At 30.5% G+C, this 20,198-nt stretch overlaps 2 protein-coding genes across 8 annotated transcripts in view; one reads left to right on the forward strand and one right to left on the reverse strand.

Annotated features, from left to right (window-relative positions):
- Positions 1 to 48: 48 nt before the first annotated feature.
- Positions 49 to 8,248, reverse strand: LOC133319569 (waprin-Thr1). 2 transcript variants are annotated; one of them, XM_061524669.1, is made up of 4 exons: positions 8,104 to 8,248; positions 2,168 to 2,227; positions 1,542 to 1,715; positions 49 to 238 (listed from the first exon to the last, which is right to left on the reverse strand). In XM_061524669.1, exons 1-4 carry the CDS (start codon positions 8,198 to 8,200, stop codon positions 138 to 140), a joined length of 432 nt encoding a protein of 143 aa, XP_061380653.1. In that variant the 5' UTR covers positions 8,201 to 8,248; the 3' UTR covers positions 49 to 137. The 2 variants fall into 2 exon arrangements, with proteins under 2 accessions (XP_061380653.1, XP_061380654.1); XM_061524670.1 differs by lacking the exon at positions 8,104 to 8,248 and adding an exon at positions 2,474 to 2,555.
- Positions 8,249 to 9,285: 1,037 nt separating this feature from the next.
- LOC116775106 (anillin-like) overlaps positions 9,286 to 20,198 on the forward strand; it is a 33,357-nt gene continuing 22,444 nt past the window's right edge. For 5 of the 6 annotated variants that reach the window (XM_061524570.1, XM_061524572.1, XM_061524571.1 and 2 more), the window contains exons 1-6: positions 9,286 to 9,485; positions 9,564 to 10,026; positions 11,243 to 11,356; positions 11,781 to 11,965; positions 12,320 to 12,433; positions 12,892 to 12,975. In XM_061524570.1, coding sequence (XP_061380554.1) covers positions 9,468 to 9,485; positions 9,564 to 10,026; positions 11,243 to 11,356; positions 11,781 to 11,965; positions 12,320 to 12,433; positions 12,892 to 12,975 — 978 coding nt within the window. In that variant the 5' untranslated portion in view covers positions 9,286 to 9,467. Of the gene's footprint in view, positions 9,486 to 9,563; positions 10,027 to 11,117; positions 11,158 to 11,242; positions 11,357 to 11,780; positions 11,966 to 12,319; positions 12,434 to 12,891; positions 12,976 to 20,198 lie in introns of those variants that run through there. The other variant, XM_061524575.1, reaches the window with a different exon arrangement.

A 20,198-nucleotide genomic window follows, 5' to 3' on the forward strand; every position in this document is an offset into this window, starting at 1 on the left:
AAAAGCGGTTATAACAGGTATTGTTTTACAAGTGAATAAAAAAAAAAATTCTTCACAAACAAATATTTTATTTTGTATATAAATGTAAATGTATGAACATAACTGTTTTGATATACGTTAGGTTTATTTAATTCCATCTAAGCTCTCATGCACTTCATTTTCTTTGTGGCTGGATCCAACTTGCAAACTTCAAAGGAGTTACATTTCTGATTGTTGCAGTACACGCCGGCGCCGCCCGCTGGACAAAAATATTTAAATGTTATGCATATTAATTTTATACTCAAACAGATTTACAAAGCTGTTTTTTCTATCTCTCATACTCTTTAGAATTATTAAGAGTTATTTTTTTTCTTATACTTCTAGAAGTTTATTTTTATTTAGCCTGAAAATTTAGAAAATATCTCATGTTCTACAAATCAGCGTCACCTACCGCAGATGACAAGCATTCATAATAACACTACATTGATGTATAATACATAACCAATAAATATTTTTTTATTCATTATAATAATATTTCAAACACACATATAATTATATTTCAAACACAGTTTAAATAGAATTGTTAATTAGATAATAAATGAATCTAATTTCAATGAGCAAACCGCTTTATTTATTTCTATATTATGGAGTAAGTAGTTTTATGCCTATAGTAATTGTGAGTGAAAGAATCAAAATTTATTCCGACCACTCGTATATGTCAAAATCATGAGAACAATTTTTTTTCATATTATAGTATTTATATTTTTTATGTACAGCTTGTGTTAAGCGTACAGTTGGCACATGTTAAGCGCTTTGTTTCGATTTGACTGTAGCTGTCAGCGATTGGCTTTGACAGCGTCACCGGGAGGGGTATAAGCGCTGACTTTGACATGAAAAACCTCTGTTCTTATTATTGTCAATTAATTAATTAATAATAATTTTAAAACCAAATTAGTAAGATAGCGTAACTATTAAAGTAATAAACTATTTAAAAGATTTCAAATTACGCCGTAAATTATAAATACGTCACAGTTGTTGAAATAAAATTAATATCTTTCGGATTCAGTACGCGTTTATAATTATTTTTAAGAACAAAATCACAACGGTGCCATGATTACGGTTGCGTCAAAGTAACGGAAACGTCGGGAGTATGTCGTTTGAATTCTTAGAACCATTCTCACGTTTTTCCTTCCTTCTGTATTCTCAATGAAAGGTATTTATTCCCCAGCATTGAATTGTGACTGTTTTAATGACAAATATCGTTTTTTACGATTATTTAATGTTTATTTTCTGTTAATTATTTATTTTATATGCCGTTTACTTCAATATATTTAGTTTAAATGCATGTTTAGAAATTATTTGCACGTTTACTGTAGTGTATCCTAAGTATGATTTATATAAGTTATCTATAGTTATTATTGTATTGACAGTTTCATCGTTCACAGGTCAAAGGTGGTCGGTTACACTAATATCTTGATTAATTGACTAATTACGTTGATATAAGACTATATACATATATAAATGTTCTGGAAATCTGTTAGTAATATTAACTAGGTACATACATTGTGAATATTTATCCTTGCCGTTATTAGCGCCTCCGAATGTGGCTAGGTCGACGCAGGACTTGGTGTTGCAGGAGTTAGGGCAGCAGACCTTGCCGTGGCTACAGTCGTAGTTCTGGACGCACTTAGGACTGCAGCTGTAGATCTTTGAAGGTAACGGACAACTCCCTGAAGCTGAGAATATAATATGTTAGAATAACTTAAGGAAAATTAAATATCTGGATTGAAATTTATTTAAATTAATATTTATGGTATCCAATTTTAATTTTGAATAGTGTTTTTATTACAATGTCTCAATGATTTTTATATGAGATAAATAAAATTATTTTTTTGGCTAGAAAACTGCTTATATGTACAAAATTTAAAAATATATAATGACGTACAAACAATAATAGTGTTTATTTCGTATATCTTTACTATGAGTTTGATACGTCAAATTAAACAAACTGTTACATGTTTTTCAATAAACTAATCTTTTTATTTGAATGAATACTGTAAACTGTTGTAGATGTTAACTATTTATATGTAGATCAAATCTATTGCAATAGGATGCAATTTTTCTTAAATGAAACTACGTTTTTCGAATAATACTACGTGAAAATCTGAGATATAATTTTTTTTCTTACCGGCATCTGTAAAGGCGACGATGCACACGGCGAGTACGGACAGCGTGATAGTGATGGAACCTGGAATGAATGATGATGATTATATATTTAGTGGATATTTAACTGGATACTACTGGCTTGACTACAGCCTAGTGTTGCCCAAAATCCGGCCTGATCTTGTTCTTGCAAAAATGCAAGGCTGGGAGTGTAAGACCAAGATCAAGACTGGGAGTGCAAGACCAAGACTAAGACTGGCCCAGTCTCGTCTTGTTCTTGCATTTGGGCAACACTACTACAGCCCAATGTAAATGAAGGGTCTGTTAGTATCTGTAAATGGTACACAAAAATAGTTTAACCCCCACTGACTGAGATGAAACTCAACCGCGCGAGACATAAATATGTCTGATCTGGTCCAATTAAACACCTACAGTTTTAACGTACACAATGAGAAAATGACCGTATAATTGTATCAAAGTAGATTATCTAATATAATCTTACTATTGGTAAGATAATAATCGCTTTTTATATTATTTTATAAATATTCTAATTATAACATACTATTCTCTCGGATTTCAACAGACTATAAAAAAATAAAACATTCAATTTTCTTTCTCTACACTATAAAGATGTTTTTTTAAATCGGAGCAGTGGTCGGACATTGAAGCATATATATTAGTAATAATAATATATATTTAAATTAAAGTGTCTGTTTGTAATAACAATTTAAGAACTTTTCACTAAAACCATTTAAATATATACGACACCTACATCAAGTTGAAGTTTTTAAATGTTTTATCTGTATATCTGTCTGTCTCTTTGTACCGGCTAATCTCAGGAACCGCTGGTTTATCCTTCAGAAAACGTCGGACATTATAGTATTTTGGTGATCAAGGAAGGTTTATTGGTGCAAAGATAAAAAAATTTCTTTATGTCTTTTTAATACGTTAACTTGTTGTAAAGATAAAAATTACGTGCTAACAGTCCGTGGACAGTAAACTGAAAAAAACTGATAGTTATTCGATTGAAAAGACAAAGACTTCTCAGAACTTTTAAATAAGTATGAAATGGTCAATATTTGTGTAGCATTTCGGATGATTGGGATTAAGATTTGGATTTCTTGCATAATAAAGATATTTTTATTATCTCAATAAAATCACAATTTATACGAAAGGCAATAAATCCTATTCTACCGTATAAACTTTTTATTAAAGTCAAGAAAATACTGTCTTATAATAACATAATATTGTATAAGAATCTGCATATGACAATTATATTATTAGAATAATACTATTTTTAAAAAACTGTTTTACATCAGGTCCTACTTTTACAAAAGAAACTATCAGCCATATTGGAAAACGGGTTAGATAGCGGCTAACGACTACAAAATTTATTCAAATCCTATTACTATTAATCAAATAAGACAGACAAAAAAGTTTGCGATCCAAAAAGTTTTTATATTAAAACCAGTTTTTGTTTACAGTGTTTGTTCTCTATTGATTATGTATATGAATCGAATTTGCATATTCTCATTTTATATATTACTTTTTTTAAGTAAGTGTATAAACTCCATAGTTATTCGAGATATTGTACAAACTCAAAATGCAATTCAAGTGATATAATTTTCAACAGAATATAATTGTTTTTTTATTATTTTTTAATACAACTGAAAATAATAACTACATACCTAAAGAAATATATTACATTCACTGATATATTTATAATCAAAATTATAAATTGTAACATTTATAATATTTATTTTGCGGTAACAACAAGGGCGCTGACAAAACTCAGTCAGAAAGAAATTCTAAAGGACAAAAAAAAATCTCTAATGATTTTTCGCATTATTCTGCAATTAAATTTTAATAGATTTGTCCTTAACCGATGATACTGAGTTGAAATAAATATATTTTTTATTATACATGAAAGTTATAATTGGTGACTAATTATAAAAAAATTATAAATGGCAAGTGACGTCATTTCAAATGCAATATGGCGAACGCAGTCATTGTAAAACTCTTTCTCCTTCAATATCATTTCTCGAGCCGAACTTTTTACAACTTTTAGCATTGTAAACAATCTTTAAAATGCCCAAAGCTGGCTAAAAACTCACAAAAACTTGAACTTGATAACGTCGACAAACGACAACATGGCCGACCTGTCAAGTTTAGTTCCGAAAATCAACGCGGGAATACGTTCATGAAAAGGACTCTTTGTAGAATACTTACTGGAATATTTTTTCTTGACATATATTAAATCTAAGTATATTAGTTTGATAAGTACTTTCCAACAAAATCTTTATAATTTTATAATAAATTCATTTAGAAATTTTAATAAAAAAAATCTTCTTTATGTGCATACCTACTTTACCTATCACCGCATCATTTAGAAAACTAAACGAGAATTGTAAGAAATTTTCTCTTATTGACGTACCTAAGGCCTGAATTTTAAAAAAAATACTAATTTGTTTTATCATTTATTTGTTTATTTATTTTATTGTGATTTTTATCACAGCCTGTTGAATTACTAACTCATTCGTCAATGTCAAGTTTACAATAACGACGTTTATTTACTTGCGTCCTCTTTAGATAAAGCATGTAGGTTTCTGGACTAATATTGGGAAGTCCCTAATATCAATACTAATAAATAAAGTTGCTATCTGTTTGTAATATTAAAATTACCGCTTCAAACTCAATCATAATAATATATACACGGATTTTAAACTATATATTTTTTTTACAATTGCTGTCTGTTCTTTTGTTCGTTTTGGCTAATCTCTGCAACGGCTGGATCGATTTTGATGGGGATTTCACTGGCTAATAAGTGATATTAGAAGTAACTTACACGACTTTTATTCTAGATTTTTTTTATAATTACTATATGACCATTATACTCGTCGGACGTATGTCATTATATTTGTCATATTTGCGTTATTGAAATATAATTAGTTAGAATGTTATATATTAACGTCAGCTCTATTAATGTTATTAATAAATGACTTTGTTCTGGTTAAAGATACGATTTAAGATTGGTAGGTAAGGCGTGATGATATGTATATAGTAGAATTTTGGAAAAAAAAAACTTAATAGAACATTTCCATTAAATAATATTAACAATAAATGTGTATTTTCAATTAATTGTAAGTGTGATGTTATTTATACAGAGTGTAATGAAGTCCTCTGCTTCCTTACGAGTTTCAAATTAAATTTGATGATTCTCTGTGAATCAGAGAGTCCTTAAAGTGACTCTGCTATCATGTAGCAAATTAAGAATTTTTTTACATTTTCACATATTAACTTGAAATAATAGTAGCTTGTTTCTTTATAATGGATTGCAATTATCTGTTATAAGAATAAAATTTCCCGCCAATATTAATTTAAAGTGACTGTGGCTATATTTAAATCGAAAGGAGGTTGGATACATACTATAAATTAATAGTGACCAAATGTTAGAAAAAATTAAATATTGTAACAAGTTGAAAGATATTATCAACTTTTAATTATTAATAATAAGAATGTTTCGTCTTTCATTAACGATGAAACAAGAATATCGACGTAACCGTTGTCAAAATGGCGTTTATTAATAATTGCCTCAAGAACATAATTTTTCTTTTATTAAATATCATTTAATATATTTCGAGTCAGTGTTAAATAGTTACGATATAACTTAAATTAAAAGACTAATCTTAAACTAATTTATCTTACATTTGAAAATTAATACACATTTAGGATAACACCGTTTGAGAAGTAATAATGACGTCATCAGGCTAATGAGTTGTAGGTAACTACCTTTGAAGGTGATGAATAATGGAGGATAGACGACGATTATATTAGTCACACATATAATATTATATAGAATTGTTTTTGGGAGGCTTTTTAATTACTAATACCACCAGTATTAAGTAAATGAGACGCCAGTATGTTCATCACTTGTCACTACTTACGTAGCGTTAATAGTTTTTCGCCCATAAATCTTCACATTACAGTATTAACGTAGGTTATTAAATGGAAAACGGGACACACTACGTACTTAAAGTCGTGTCGATGAAAAATTGGACTAAACACACTGAAGCTTATTGTTTTCAGGTGTCTTGAAAGAAGTGTGATTTCTTAAATTTTAAGTATTTTATACTTATATAGAAAACATTAAGGACGTAGAAGATATATTTTTATTTGAATCTTTCTTTCATATTAAGCGTATTTGATATACATACTCTTACATACAAATGAGTTCATGTTCCGAAGTAAATAACACTCAGCGATGAGTGAATACAGAGACGCGGGATTTCCATTTTATAAAAGCGTTTTTTACTCTGTTGGTGGGCCACTGGCTTTATAACTTTTTGTATAATTTATTGCAATTCCCTTTTAGTTTATTATGTAGTTAATGGTTAACATTTTGCGGGCGTATAGAATATGAGAACATTCTTACAACTTAGATATACAATATGAAATTTTCGTAAAGGAAAGGGATTATTGATGCAAAGAATTACTTCCGGGATATCGCGTTCCAGTTGCTTTGCCAACTGACTTACTGCTTACATATAAGTTGTAAGTTGAGCAGTTTAATATCTTTAACTGTTTTTATATAACAGCACGTTATTAGTGATCTGGTTACAAAAATTCGCGATTTTACCTCCTCACACAGGTACGGATAGTGATGTAACTTTACCCATATTTTCATCAAAAATAAGATGTCATCTTTCTCCTGTCCTACACTTACAAATTTTTGTTTATAATATAATAGAAATACCATAGAAATATCAATATTTAAGGAAAAGAATAGTTTAAGTAGGTACAAACATACAATAATCATTGATCTCTGTCTCAGCGGCTGTCAATAAACCGCTTTACGAAAACTGTGTTGCGAATGTAATGACGTCAGACATTTAGTAAATCTGTCTTTTTAACCGAATTAAAAAAAGTGAGCTATGTTTATGTCTGTTATATGTGAATTTTTTTCTTCCTTCTTAATCAAAACTAAAAATTTCACGTGGACAGACTCTCATTAATTATTAATGATGTTTTTAGTGTTTACAGTTGTATTATTGATGAATATTCGAAGGTTAGTATATTTAAAAGGTTCAATATATGATATGATCTTTTAAAATAAATCAATTGAATTTTAAATCTCAAATGTCTAAATTAATATAAGCGATCACTACTTTTTAATTTAACATATTTTATAATCTTAATGTTTTCTTTTCTAAAAATATAATTACAATGCAATAAATGTTTCTTTTTACTACTTTTTTTAGTCTTTGACAAACAGTAATAATATAATAAAGCGTTGTATGAATTGACAATTTGACCCTGACATAAAGTGAAGGTGAAGAGTGATCGGGTTATTAGTGTTCTCTTGGGCTATGGTTTAATTTATAAGTCCATAATTTTGATAACATTTTATTAATCTATTTAATAGATAGCACTTTATTAATTTTCTGCTAAAAAATACAATTAGCGAATACTTGAGTGGAAATTTCAAAAGCATTTATGTGTACGTAAAACTTGATCGGTATTGTCAGAACATATACGTATATAATAAACCAAAAATGAAAAATCTACATACATAATCCCATTATTTAAAAAGCATTTTATAAATCGTAAAAACTCACTAAATTGTATATTTGTTGTGCTATTGATAACTTGTTTATAATCAATTTTAAACGGTTGTTAAACACCGCTATAAGATATGTTGCAGAAAAATAATTTATGGATATGGATATAATTTGGATATTTATTTAAAATTAAAACCATTTCATTCATTAAAATAAAACTTTTACTTAAAGATATAAGTGAAGGTTGTGTTAATCTCAATATTTAAGCAATCTTCATAGTATCAAATAATTTGATTGTAAAAATAATAAAAATATTTTATATTCTGAGACGTTTTTCACTGATTATTATCTGTAAAACAGATACTAAATTCATGTAATAAATACAGTTGTAATGCAAACTTACCCATTGTTTGTTTTTTATTATATTTCACACAACCGTTGCATGTGAATGTATACGCTGTACTGTTCTCCGACTCTCGTGAGGCAATGCTCGGGAGCATGTGTGGATTGACTTTAAAGACGCGGCTACCATTATTTATCCAATTAAATAACACCTATACATACAACAAAGCTTGGAAATAAGGAAAAACGCCTTTCCTTATTCTTCTGCTTACTGTCTTAATAAATATTTGAGTATATCGGTTGTTAAAGTATAACAAGGTAGGTTATTTTTAATTTCTTTGTTGTATCGTAGACTATGAGAATTTGATTTCAAATTATCTTTCTCAATTCAGTTTCTAATTTTCTATTAAAGCAAAACATATATATAGCGACTGACTTGTTTGTTCATCTAGAATTTAGAGTATGAAGCACCTCCATATTTATAACAAAACTACCAATATTACAGTCTTATAAAATAAAATCAAGCATATAATTTATTACTAAAGCAAAAGTTTTTTTTTTACATATTCATTACTTCCCGTTGGTACAGAGTATATAGAGATAGAAAACGAACTTGTTGTACTATGTTGCCTTTGATGTAATGAAGTGTTTTGCACTTTAGTTTTTTTTGAAGTTTTCATATGTAGCGCCTAATAAAAAAATCAAGCAATATCGTAAAGTCGTGCACTAATTGTTCATGGCTTTATGCATCAAATTGATGGAATTCAGAAATGTGCCATTTAAAAATATTAACAAAAATTCTTTTATGTTTCCAAGACATCTTGAGTAATCCTAATATTTTATATATTCGACCCTAATAAAATTAATTGACAAAATATTTTATTTTTCGAACACCACATCCAAATCGGTACTTAATTTTCAATAAAAAATAACATGAAAATATATATGTAGAAAATTTACGTACATTAATAGACTCATTACAATCAAATGTAGAATTTTATTCGGTGGGGTTGACTAACATTGCAAGTTGTCATAAATAATATGTATCTCTAAAATAAAAAATTACAAACACGTATATTAAGTCTGTGAAGAAGTTTAATGTAAAAAAAACATCATAACTAAAATAACTACAATACACATATTTTTTCTTTCTTTCGTTACACTGTGTAATATTTTATCTGTAGCACTCGAACAAACGCCCTCTGTTGAAAAGTGCCTAACCGTTCCGACCATGGATTCAAAAATTTCGGTTTGTTGTTAATGTCAAAGTGGTAACGGTTGAAATTACGTTGAAAGTGAAAACGGATCTAACATCAATGAATTTTATTTTTGTTTACTAAAGTATTTAAAAAAAGCTGCGTTAATATTATGTGTGCCGTGTGATTGTGTCTGTGAATATATCAAAGTTACAAGCTTTTTTTGAACATGGAGCCTTTTACTCAGGTAGGTTTCAGTCAAGACCCTGGAACGATTAAGCGTAACGTATTTGAGTTTTAGCTAAGTTGTATTAAAATTCTACAGAGAATGTTAGAGCGAGCGCGGGCCAGACAAGAGAAAATCGACCAAAAACTAGCGAATTCCGGTCAAGCTGTTCCAAAACGCAAACCACTCCAAGAGAATATTATTAAAAGTCAAGCATCTCCTGTAAAATCTCCCGTAAAAGCTAAAGAGCAAGTATCGTCGCCAAGAAAATCCAAAGAGCCAGTTAATTGTAATACACCAATTATAAAGAAAGTGATACCGAAATCAGATTACTCATCCCCCCAGCGAGTTAAAAACGATATTGTTGTAACAAAAAAGGAATTCAAAAGCCCCAAGAGTAGCCTCACTCGTCGTAACTCAGATGTATCTGTCGAGATAAACATATCACATAGAAACGACATTCAGATCGAAGTACAAGTTGAAGAAAGAGACGCCCCCATCAGTATCACGTACGACGCTGGCTTGGATACCGCCAATAATGTGGTCATCAAGGAATTAGAAGGTAAGTCATATAGCTATACTGTCTGTCAGTACATAAAACCAGTTAGAGCAACAGGATTTTATGATCTCTCCATAGCAATGTGACAAGGCCAACCTGTGGCTTCAATTAACTTAAGATATCTAGTTTTCAAGTTATTTAGCAAGGTATAGTTCTGTTCAATTAAATAAAAATATGTATAACTATTAATTATTTAACTATAAGTCCACCTCTTGTAATATTCACTTGATGAAAATCTTTTTTGTAACAGAATTTGTCAATGCTCTAAAGGAGAAACTAATGTAATATCAATTGTTTTTTCTATAAAAATTTATTATATTACCTATTTTGATGAAAAACACTTCTATTACACAATTACAGTCTCTAATAATAATTGAATATATCTTAATAAACAGAAGAAAGCACTTACTTCTGCTGTGACATTTCAAAACAGAACTTTTTAAGTTCTTTAAGTTACAAATATATAACAAAAGCCTAATAATTAGTTAATTACGACTTTCTAGAGACATAAATTGGGTTTAAAAATAATAATAGGCATTGAACATTTTTTTACTTTGCCTTTTATCATTTTTTTATTGTCACAGTCTAAAATAAATAACAAATGACTATCAGATTCAGTAAAGCCATATGTATACCCTTGATCTCTAATGAAAGGGTTTCTAGTAGAGATCTTTATCAAGAGATAAGTTATTCCTTGAACAACACATTTCCTTTTGATACGTAATATTTTTTTTTTTTTTAATATTTGGTAAAATAACGTAATTTTTTTTTTGTACATCAACGATTAATCTTATAAAATCCATTACCTAATGTACCACGAACTAAGTAAATATTCTTATCAGGAAATTAAATAGCATAATTAATTTTTGTTTTCCCCGTTTCGAATATTTCGACATTACTCACTGAGGTGATTCCAGGAATAATTATTAAATGACTTATTTGTATGTAAACAACATCATGTTAATTCAGATATTGCTTCATTGGTTTTGGTTAATTTAGTTATACAAGGTACGTGTTGGAAGTTGTTGTTTTGTGAATAAAAAAATTATATACATATTAATTGATTTTTATCAAATAACAATATTAAGAGAGGTGGAAAGTTTACATCAATGAAAATACATGTTCATACAGTCTGTAAGATATTCCCTTATATATGTGTAATTGGCTTTTAAATTGTAAATAGTGTTACTGCACATGTTTAAAATTCAATTAATTTTAGATGAAAGTCCAAAAAAAGAAATCAAGGCAATAGAAATGGAGACGAAGAATGATAAGAGTGGTCTCCGTCAGAATGTTAAATCGAGATTGGATCGGCTTGGGAACTTGTATTCAGGTGAGCTATGTTATGTACAGTGATTATTTATATATATATATATACATTAAATTTATTAAGTTAATTTATTTAGAATTAATACCTATAAATAGTATCCATTATTAAAGTCTTTAATTCTACATTATAGTTATATGGAGAACAATTAATTTATTATTTAATATCGAAATATCCTAAAACTTTTCTTAACAAAATTAAACACTTAATATTTTATAGTACAAATGTTAAAAATTTAATGCTGTTGAAATAATACTGATATATGTGGGATTGTCAAATACATATTATATGTATGTATGTATGTGTCTAAAAAGATACAAAGTTGGACTATCACATGATATACCTATATGTTAGTTTGTTTGATAAACATAAATAAACCCACATCAAGCCCCTGGATGAATTTAAGAGCAATATATTTATATAATTTCAGATAAACCAAATCTATCCTCACCTATTCACCGGACGGAACAACAGTTCACATGTGATACCCCTCCCCTGGTGCCAGAGGAGAAGCCGAAGGTGGAGAGGACTGAGGGTAGGAGGAAGTTTGGGAGACTGGCCGCCCTCGCTGACCAGATCAATAACTGGGAGGACGATCTCAGCCATCACAGCTTTGTAAGTAAATATCATGCATTATTATTATTTTTTTAAGATAAAATTTATTACATTCAGCCAAGTTTCATCTATTTAAAAAAGTTAGATTGTCTTTGAAAATTAAGATGAAAATTTTAATTATTGTAGTATGATTAAATTGATAATTTTATTCTATGTACATTAGGAATATAAATTAAAAGTAAATAATTTTTAAATGATAAATAAATATATATTATATTTAATGTAATATATCTATGAAAATTATTCTCATAAATAAACCAGTATATGTAGAGCTCTTCTTGGTTGTTAACTATTTTTATACTAAAATTCATCAAAATTGATCCAGCTATGCTAATTATATATTTTGTCTTCTAGCAACCAGATGTTAAGAAAAGTAGCACAAAAGAAGAGAAGCATGAATCTTCAACGCTGGATGTGTCGATACACTCTATAAAAGACATCGACCGAGCGCTGCAGTCGGTTAAGAAGGTATATACTTATATATTGGTCATTTCTCTCAGACCGTTCTATTGTTACGAAATAAAACCTAAACAAAATTAAAATATCTAGGTAATAGTTGGAGTTGTTGCACTTTGTTCATATAATTTATGTGCATTTATAGCTCTTTACATATTAGAGTAATACTCTGATAATATTTTTAGCTTTTAAGTACATCAAATAGGTGAAGTGATTTTTTTTCACCTCACTCACATTTCTTATTTGATTATATGTTAGGATTATAAGTCAAAGTTAGGCATCAGCTGATGTCCCTCCCAAAAAACTACTTCTCTCTGTTACAGGATAAGTCACTATACATATTATATTTTTAATTCAAATCACTTGATTTCTAAGAAAATGTGATAAATTTTTATATTATATAAACAAAAGTATCCTTAAAGGAAATGATGAGATATATTTTATACTAAAGTGTATATATTTCCTTACAGCCGTCGAAGCCGAATCCAGCTCACACATTCATTAAGCCGATGAATGAATGCCAACGACTGGACAAGAGAATTGTAGCCGAGCTGGTGAGTCGTAGATGTTATATGAATGTTATATATATATAAAATGTCTTTTACAGTGAACTTTAAATTTTAATTATTTTTATTCTGACGTCAAGTGTCATTGACCTCGGCTGATATGTTTAAATTTTTTTTGTGTTCTCAAAATTGTAAGGTAAGTTTTTTTTTTGTTATTATTATTTGTTCAATAAATTTAGATTATTGTAAAGGGGGTAAATAATAATTTTTTATTTGAATAAAATTAAGCGATTGGTTGAGGGTAACGGATGTGATAAAACTACGCTTGGTGTTGGGTGTCCGTTATGCCGACAATACTATGATGGTAGTTGCATCGTTAACGTTAGAGCCGAGATATAGGATGTTCACTATATGATGGATTTAGAAAATTATAGCACTGACATAAATTTTGTTTTTCTAAACCGTCTATTCTCTTATGGGTTTTAAATATTCCTTTTGACGAGATTACAGGTACATATAAATTTGTGTTTTATTTCTTTATATTGTAAAATAAAAAAATTATTTATATATATATCAGTGGCGTGAACAGAGATTTCGAATAGGGTGAGCTGAATATGTGATTGAAAAAAAAAATACCTTATTCCGGTTCACCGAGAAAGCATTCTGTATCAATTAAATGTGGATTTTTTTTTAACTTTCGTGTTGTAAGTTTCAATGTCTAACCGAAATTGTTTATTTAAATTAAACTCTTTTCTGTATTTTCTAAAAGTTTGAAAGTTTAAACAAGAATCTTGAGTGTTTTTCTGATAATTCCATGCTTCGCAACAGCTTTATTAAATATATATATATATATAATTTCAATAACACAAATAATCTCATATAAAATAAATCTAATCAAAAAAAAATTTCATACTTTCAAAATATTCATCGTTCAGAATCTATGGAAATAATATCCGTTGAATTACTTGTACTGTAACAAAACGTGCTGGCTTTGTTAATGCTGTCTGAATAATATATATATATATATATATATATAGTAAAAGGTAGTAGGGCCTAGCTGTGGTCAAGTTACAGCAGCTCGAACATGGGCTGGCTCGACAGGGGAAGTACCAGCCTCTCACAGAAGGTCGGCGTGAAGTAGTCTTTGATCTGCGTTTCCTCCGATGAGTGAGAGAGCCGGTTGCTCTTTCCCCGTTCCCACCCCATCCTACCATTTCCTTATGCCCACTCCTTCCTCTTCCTCAACAATCAAATTTGGCAACGCAAACATGGATGTTGCATACGTCCGTGGGCGACGGTGACTACTGTCCGTCAAGTAGGCCGTCTGTTCGTTTGCCACCTTTCAAATATTATATATATATATTAGAATGATACACGTTTTAACTTTCTATATAATATTCGCGAAAATCAAAAGTAATAGTTAATAAAAAAAAATGTGTTCGTTTATTTTTGAATAATCAAATCTATTACCACCAGTTGTCATAATCAGACTAAACAGATTGTTTTGTACTTCGGTCGTATACGTACGTTGAAAATACGCTTCGTATGTTCAGGACTAGTAATGAAACATGACACTGTGCTCTGATCGACCGCGCCAACACGTGGTTATGATAACTAACGTCTACACACAACTAAAGAATTACGTGCAGTGGATAGTGTACATAATAATACACGTATATTAATTTTAAATACTATAACTTATTATATTACTTAATTATTCGGCCGAATATAATGAAGGCAGCCGAATAGCCGGAATACCGAAAGTAACCGAATATCCGTTGCAAGCCCCAAATATATATATATATATATATATATATATGTGTGTGTGTGTGTGTGTCGTCTATAACGAAAGGTTTTAGGTAATAATGATTTTATTCACAGAATTCACCCTTGAATTTAGCATTAGTCGTCCTTCTTCGTAGTATAATTCGATTAGTTTTGAGATCTGTATGTATACTTACCACAAGTCAGCATCGTCGAACTACATACGGTGCGTTATGAGTAAAATTTATAAAAAAACGGTTCCGCACATGACATCGTCTGGGCTCCTGAAATTAATCTGACGAAAATAGGCAAATCAACCACAAGTGGTAATAATACAGGCTAGAATCTCGATTAATTTTTATGTTTTCGCATAACCATGTAACAGACATGCAAACATTCATATTTATAATAGCACAGTTAAATCACAGCGCTGTTCCATTCTCTGTCCAGCGGGCGTCCCACACCGCATACCAAACAGCGGTTAAGGCGATCATCCTAAATGTTTGAATATTTACATAACTACAGCGCACATGTTTGTTTGCTACAATAGCGAGCACGCCATGTATGTATGTTAATCCTCTGTTTCTTATGTTACTATGTTGTAACTAATTATATATTTTTATTATTCCCACACATAGTACGTCTGTATGTAAATAACTCTGATTAGCTTGTACCGTCGCTGAGTTTGTTAGTCTCCACAGGAGTGTCTCCACCTGTAGACGAATTAGTCCTTGTTTCAAATATTTCGCCTGCCTTTATAACATTGTACAAATACATTGGGTGAATGTCGCGGTGGTCGTAATTTACTAAACAAATTAAAACTAAAGAGCATTTAAATTGTTGGGAATAAGTTTTATTGCTGAATATATATATATATATACACGCATAGCAGGGTTACATATATACTAACTTGCTATATCCCGCGGCTTTGTGCCCATGAAATGCCATTTTTTTTTTGTGTCACGTGACTTCATAATAATTGAATAGTTCAGTTAACTAATACTATAATAACCAATTAATTAACAGAGATAATAATTGCTCACTGTGATATTAACAAATGTTGATAATGACATATTCCCACGTAAAGTTGGATGAAGCCGTATAGTGTGCAGAATATTATTGATATAGAAAATAACTAAAAAACACGAATAAAATAATAATAATAATGGTAAAATTCTTCAATATAAATATAATTTAGGTATAAAACCACTCTGAATGAATAACTTAACCAGCTCTCTGGTCGGAACTGATATCTTTGATATACCGGGTCTTTGCCGTTAAAGACTCCCTGGTGTTCACCAGAAAGCAATGTACCAATGCGTCTCCGCGGAATACAAATCCAAGAGAAAACGTTCAACACGCGACCGGACTTGTGCTCTGTAGAGAATGAAGCAGTTCCGGGGTAAAGTTTTGACGTACCATCGTAAGGACATCAAGTTCCTTCGGACTAGACTCGATGAACCGCTCAAAGTTAAGGCTCGATGCCACTCTCATACCCAGTAACCGAAGACGGTCGGTGTATTCCGAGGGTATGTTCTGAAAAGTTTAAGCTGATCCGAACGGATTTTTCGTGCAAAAAACACGCTTGAGTTTTTACAGAATATCATTTGACAAGCTGTCGAAAGCTTTCTAGACGTCAAATGAAAATGATTGATCTTCTACATGTTCTGTCAGCGTGTGACGTGTACCAGAAGGTCTCCGGTTAAGTGGTCTCAGCCAGATCCGTGGTTTCCCATCGAGATCACTGTCTTCCAGGTGCACCTTGAGGCATCCGTTCAATACACGTTCCAATATATTTGCAGTTACCAGATGTTAAGGCATCATACGATACCAGGAATTATGTATTTATGACATTTAAATAATTTCTGGTATATAAAAATTGTTATTAAAATTGCAAATTATTGTAACTTTGTTTCAAGCTTGTACTTAAATGCTCGAAATTTTTTTAATGTCTGCTAAAAAATTCATCGACACGAACCGGGGTCGAAGCTGCGACGGTAGGTCCATTAATTTTACCATAAAAAATTTAATACTCGCACGTAGCCCACCATTACAGTCATAAAAAAATACCACAAAGAAAGACCATGGCCGCAAGTGATGCAGACTTGATGTTCTGAGACGCTACACAAAAGACGCGGATACATAAAAGTTGAAAGAAATGTGTTTGGTGTTAAGAACTGTTCTTTTGCCGAAATATCGTCCGAGTCGCAAGAACAAAGACCGCCGTCGGAGACTCGAATTGCAAATGATACGCTATAACATTTTTGAGTGGCAACAATGACCGTGTTGCTGGGTTACGGTGGTCAGGAGTTTTATGCCGTCTGGATTATGTATTGCTACTTGCTCTTACCCGCGACTCCGTCTGCTTTCTTCGATACATTAACAGTCGTTAACAAAAACTTATATTAAATGAAGATGTTATTGAAATAATACTTAGAGTCTATTGAGCAGTCGTTCGTCGTAATAAATCTTGTGTTTTAATACTCCTGTCGCTTTATTTACTTAAAAAAATAGCTCCGTACTGCGTTTTTGCACACTTAATTTGGAACAACGATTTAATTCGGCTTTCAGTTTTTGTGTCACATAAAAAAGTAACTCGCTTCATCATAAATAATCGTTATACGGATGAGGTAATTAAGGACAGAATATAAAATATATTTATAGCAATGCAAACAGCTGCTGTCTTTTATTATATCGGGAACTGATGATGGAAATTTGAGAAATTCTGAATGTCTGATTCCATTAATGAGGATGACAGCGTCTCTGCGCGATTCACGTGTAATGAGTAGGTGCTAATACGAAAAGATAAAGTTATAAGGACAGGAGGAATTGATTTTGGAAGTAGCAAAGAAGTTAGTCAAGTTTAATCTGCGTTACAGTAGACCACCCTTATCACATGTCTGCATTTTCAACCTAAAAACAACCGGCATCCAGTTACACACGCAGTAATTATCGCATATGATACTATCGACGTACAAAGAAAAACTCTAAACTATCCGTATATGTGTACTTACACGAAAACTCCTGTACGAATACAGTTTTACTTACTGCGTACGACAGGTTTTATATATTCATAAAAATACGTATTTTTTGTATTTTTTTTTTAATTTAAAATACAGAACCATTTTGACTTTCCTCGTAAACCGTAATGACATATTGTATGTTGAAAAATATATTTTTTTAATTATTATTTGTCTATATATTTATGTGTGTATGTTTGTGTGTGTGTGTGTGTGTGTGTTTAAATATAACTCTCTAGGAAGACACACAAGGAAATGATTACGTGTTACGTAATACGTGAGATGACGTACACGACCCAGTTACGGCGCTCTTACGTTAACGTCTGACATACTTACGTTGTTATATATACAAGCTGTGAACTCGGTTTCACCCGTATGTTAGATGCGTTGAAGTGTGACAAACAGCTAGTTGTTGGGATGGGATCTTTCTTTAAAATCTTAATGTACATTCGTTAGTTCATAATCTTAAATTAAGCAAATTCAATATGAATGAAGCTCATTTTCGGCGCTTATATTAAAAGAGCATTCTTTTAATTTGTGGCCGTCTATCTGTCTGTTTGTTTTCACTATTCTCCAGAACGATCGGACTCATTTTAATGGTACTCACTGGCTGAGAGCTGTTATCATAAAATATAATTTCGCTAATCTCATCTGAGATTTTTTTAATTTATTTTTATTTATGTGAATAATAAAATATGTATATTATTCATTATATAACTTGTTAAGTGTAATGGAAACGGGCAAAGTGTTTCCATTATATATAATGTTATAAATTTTTTTACCTTTTTTGTTGTGAGACTGGTTTGAGTTCATGCATTTAAGCCTTAAGGCTTTTGGGGTCACATTAAACATCATACTTAACCATTTTCTACATTGAACCTAACCGCGGCATATATCAAGTAATGATTGTTTGTTTGTTTGTTTCTATTAACCTCCTTACTGCTTTACCGATTTTGATGAAACTACCCACAGTCATAAACTGAATTGAGGATATGAAATTTATAATTTATGTAAATTTTATGTACAATATTTGCGATGAATAATTAATATTAATTCAAATAAAGTTGAGAGCAGTAATTAAAATGTCTAACGGATGTGGAATAGTAGTAAGGAGAGTGGTTACTCTACATTTAACCGACATTGTAAACTAATGGTATTGTATTAAGTATTCATACTACGTTAGCATCAATAACTCTCAGCTATATTAAAATGGAAGTTAGCTTGTATTGATAGCCGGTTACAAAAAAGGAACTATTATGTTCATCTCGTACTTCCAACGTTATATATTGTTCTATGTGTATAATTCTGTGGCTGTACGTATAGTGATGATGTTCTTTGCGTTTTATAGTCATAAACTTGGTGGTCATACGTAAGTTTTTATATCAATTATATATGTTTTTTGTTCATTAAGTTCGTATTTACATTATGTAAATTAACTTGTTGATTATAATATTTGTTTTTTTTTGTTTTTTTTTTTTACGGGAAACGTTCAATTCACTTAAAGTAATATTATCTCAAGACGGTACACTACTTTTATTTTTTTATTTCGATGACCTTAAGTTTTGGTGTCATTGTCGTTCTCATCCGAGTTTATGACCCGTTTTTTTTTTGTTACTCGGGTTATAGACTTGTCGGTCGGGTTATAAATTAAGACCTTTAGTTCAAGGTTTATCGTGTTTTTTGTATTTACCTTGGAATAGCAAACCTACATACATACTAAATACTACCTATAATATTAATAGCATTTATTATATATTATATTTGCAATATCCTTTGTTATATACTAAGTCTTAGGTGAATATTTTAAAAATAGAATATTATCGAATATTTTCAAGAACGTACTTATAATATCCGGTTTATAGAATATTTTAATAACCCACGTGTTTGTTTTTTTCGGGCTGGCGGTCTACGTTATTATCTTCAGACGGTTGCTGGCTTAGAATGTTTCATCTTTTAATGCGTTACTTAAAAAATTATAATGAACAAATTTTTCTTAAATTAATTTTTGTCTGATCTGTAATACAGTTTAGGATATTGGCTGGATGAAACAGACATACAATTTTATTCATAATTTAAATGTCTATATACAGTCGATAATTTAAATTACACTAGAGTAGATTAAATGGAAAAAATATAAAAAAACTAAATAATTATACTAACATTGAACCAAGATTCTTTACCCCTTATCACAAGTTACATAGACATACAAGACACCAGTACTGGCGTTAACAGATTTTCATGAAACTTCAGATACTAGCGAGTGTCAATGTTTATGAATGAAAAATAATGGAAAGCTTTGTATGTAGCGTGGAAATGTTAGTATTATAATGTAACGTATATGTCAGCGACTTCAGGAAGTCTCTCCGATGTTCTGATTCAATCTCGGGTGGTACCACCTCTCTCTCCATTACATCACACCGACTTCCTGATGCACTTCCCTCCTTGAATTGCAATTAATATTCAAATTCGGTGATTCATTGTTTAATA

The sequence above is a fragment of the Danaus plexippus genome, chromosome 25 (assembly GCF_018135715.1).
Source record: "Danaus plexippus chromosome 25, MEX_DaPlex, whole genome shotgun sequence".
Classification (NCBI taxonomy): domain Eukaryota; kingdom Metazoa; phylum Arthropoda; class Insecta; order Lepidoptera; family Nymphalidae; genus Danaus; species Danaus plexippus.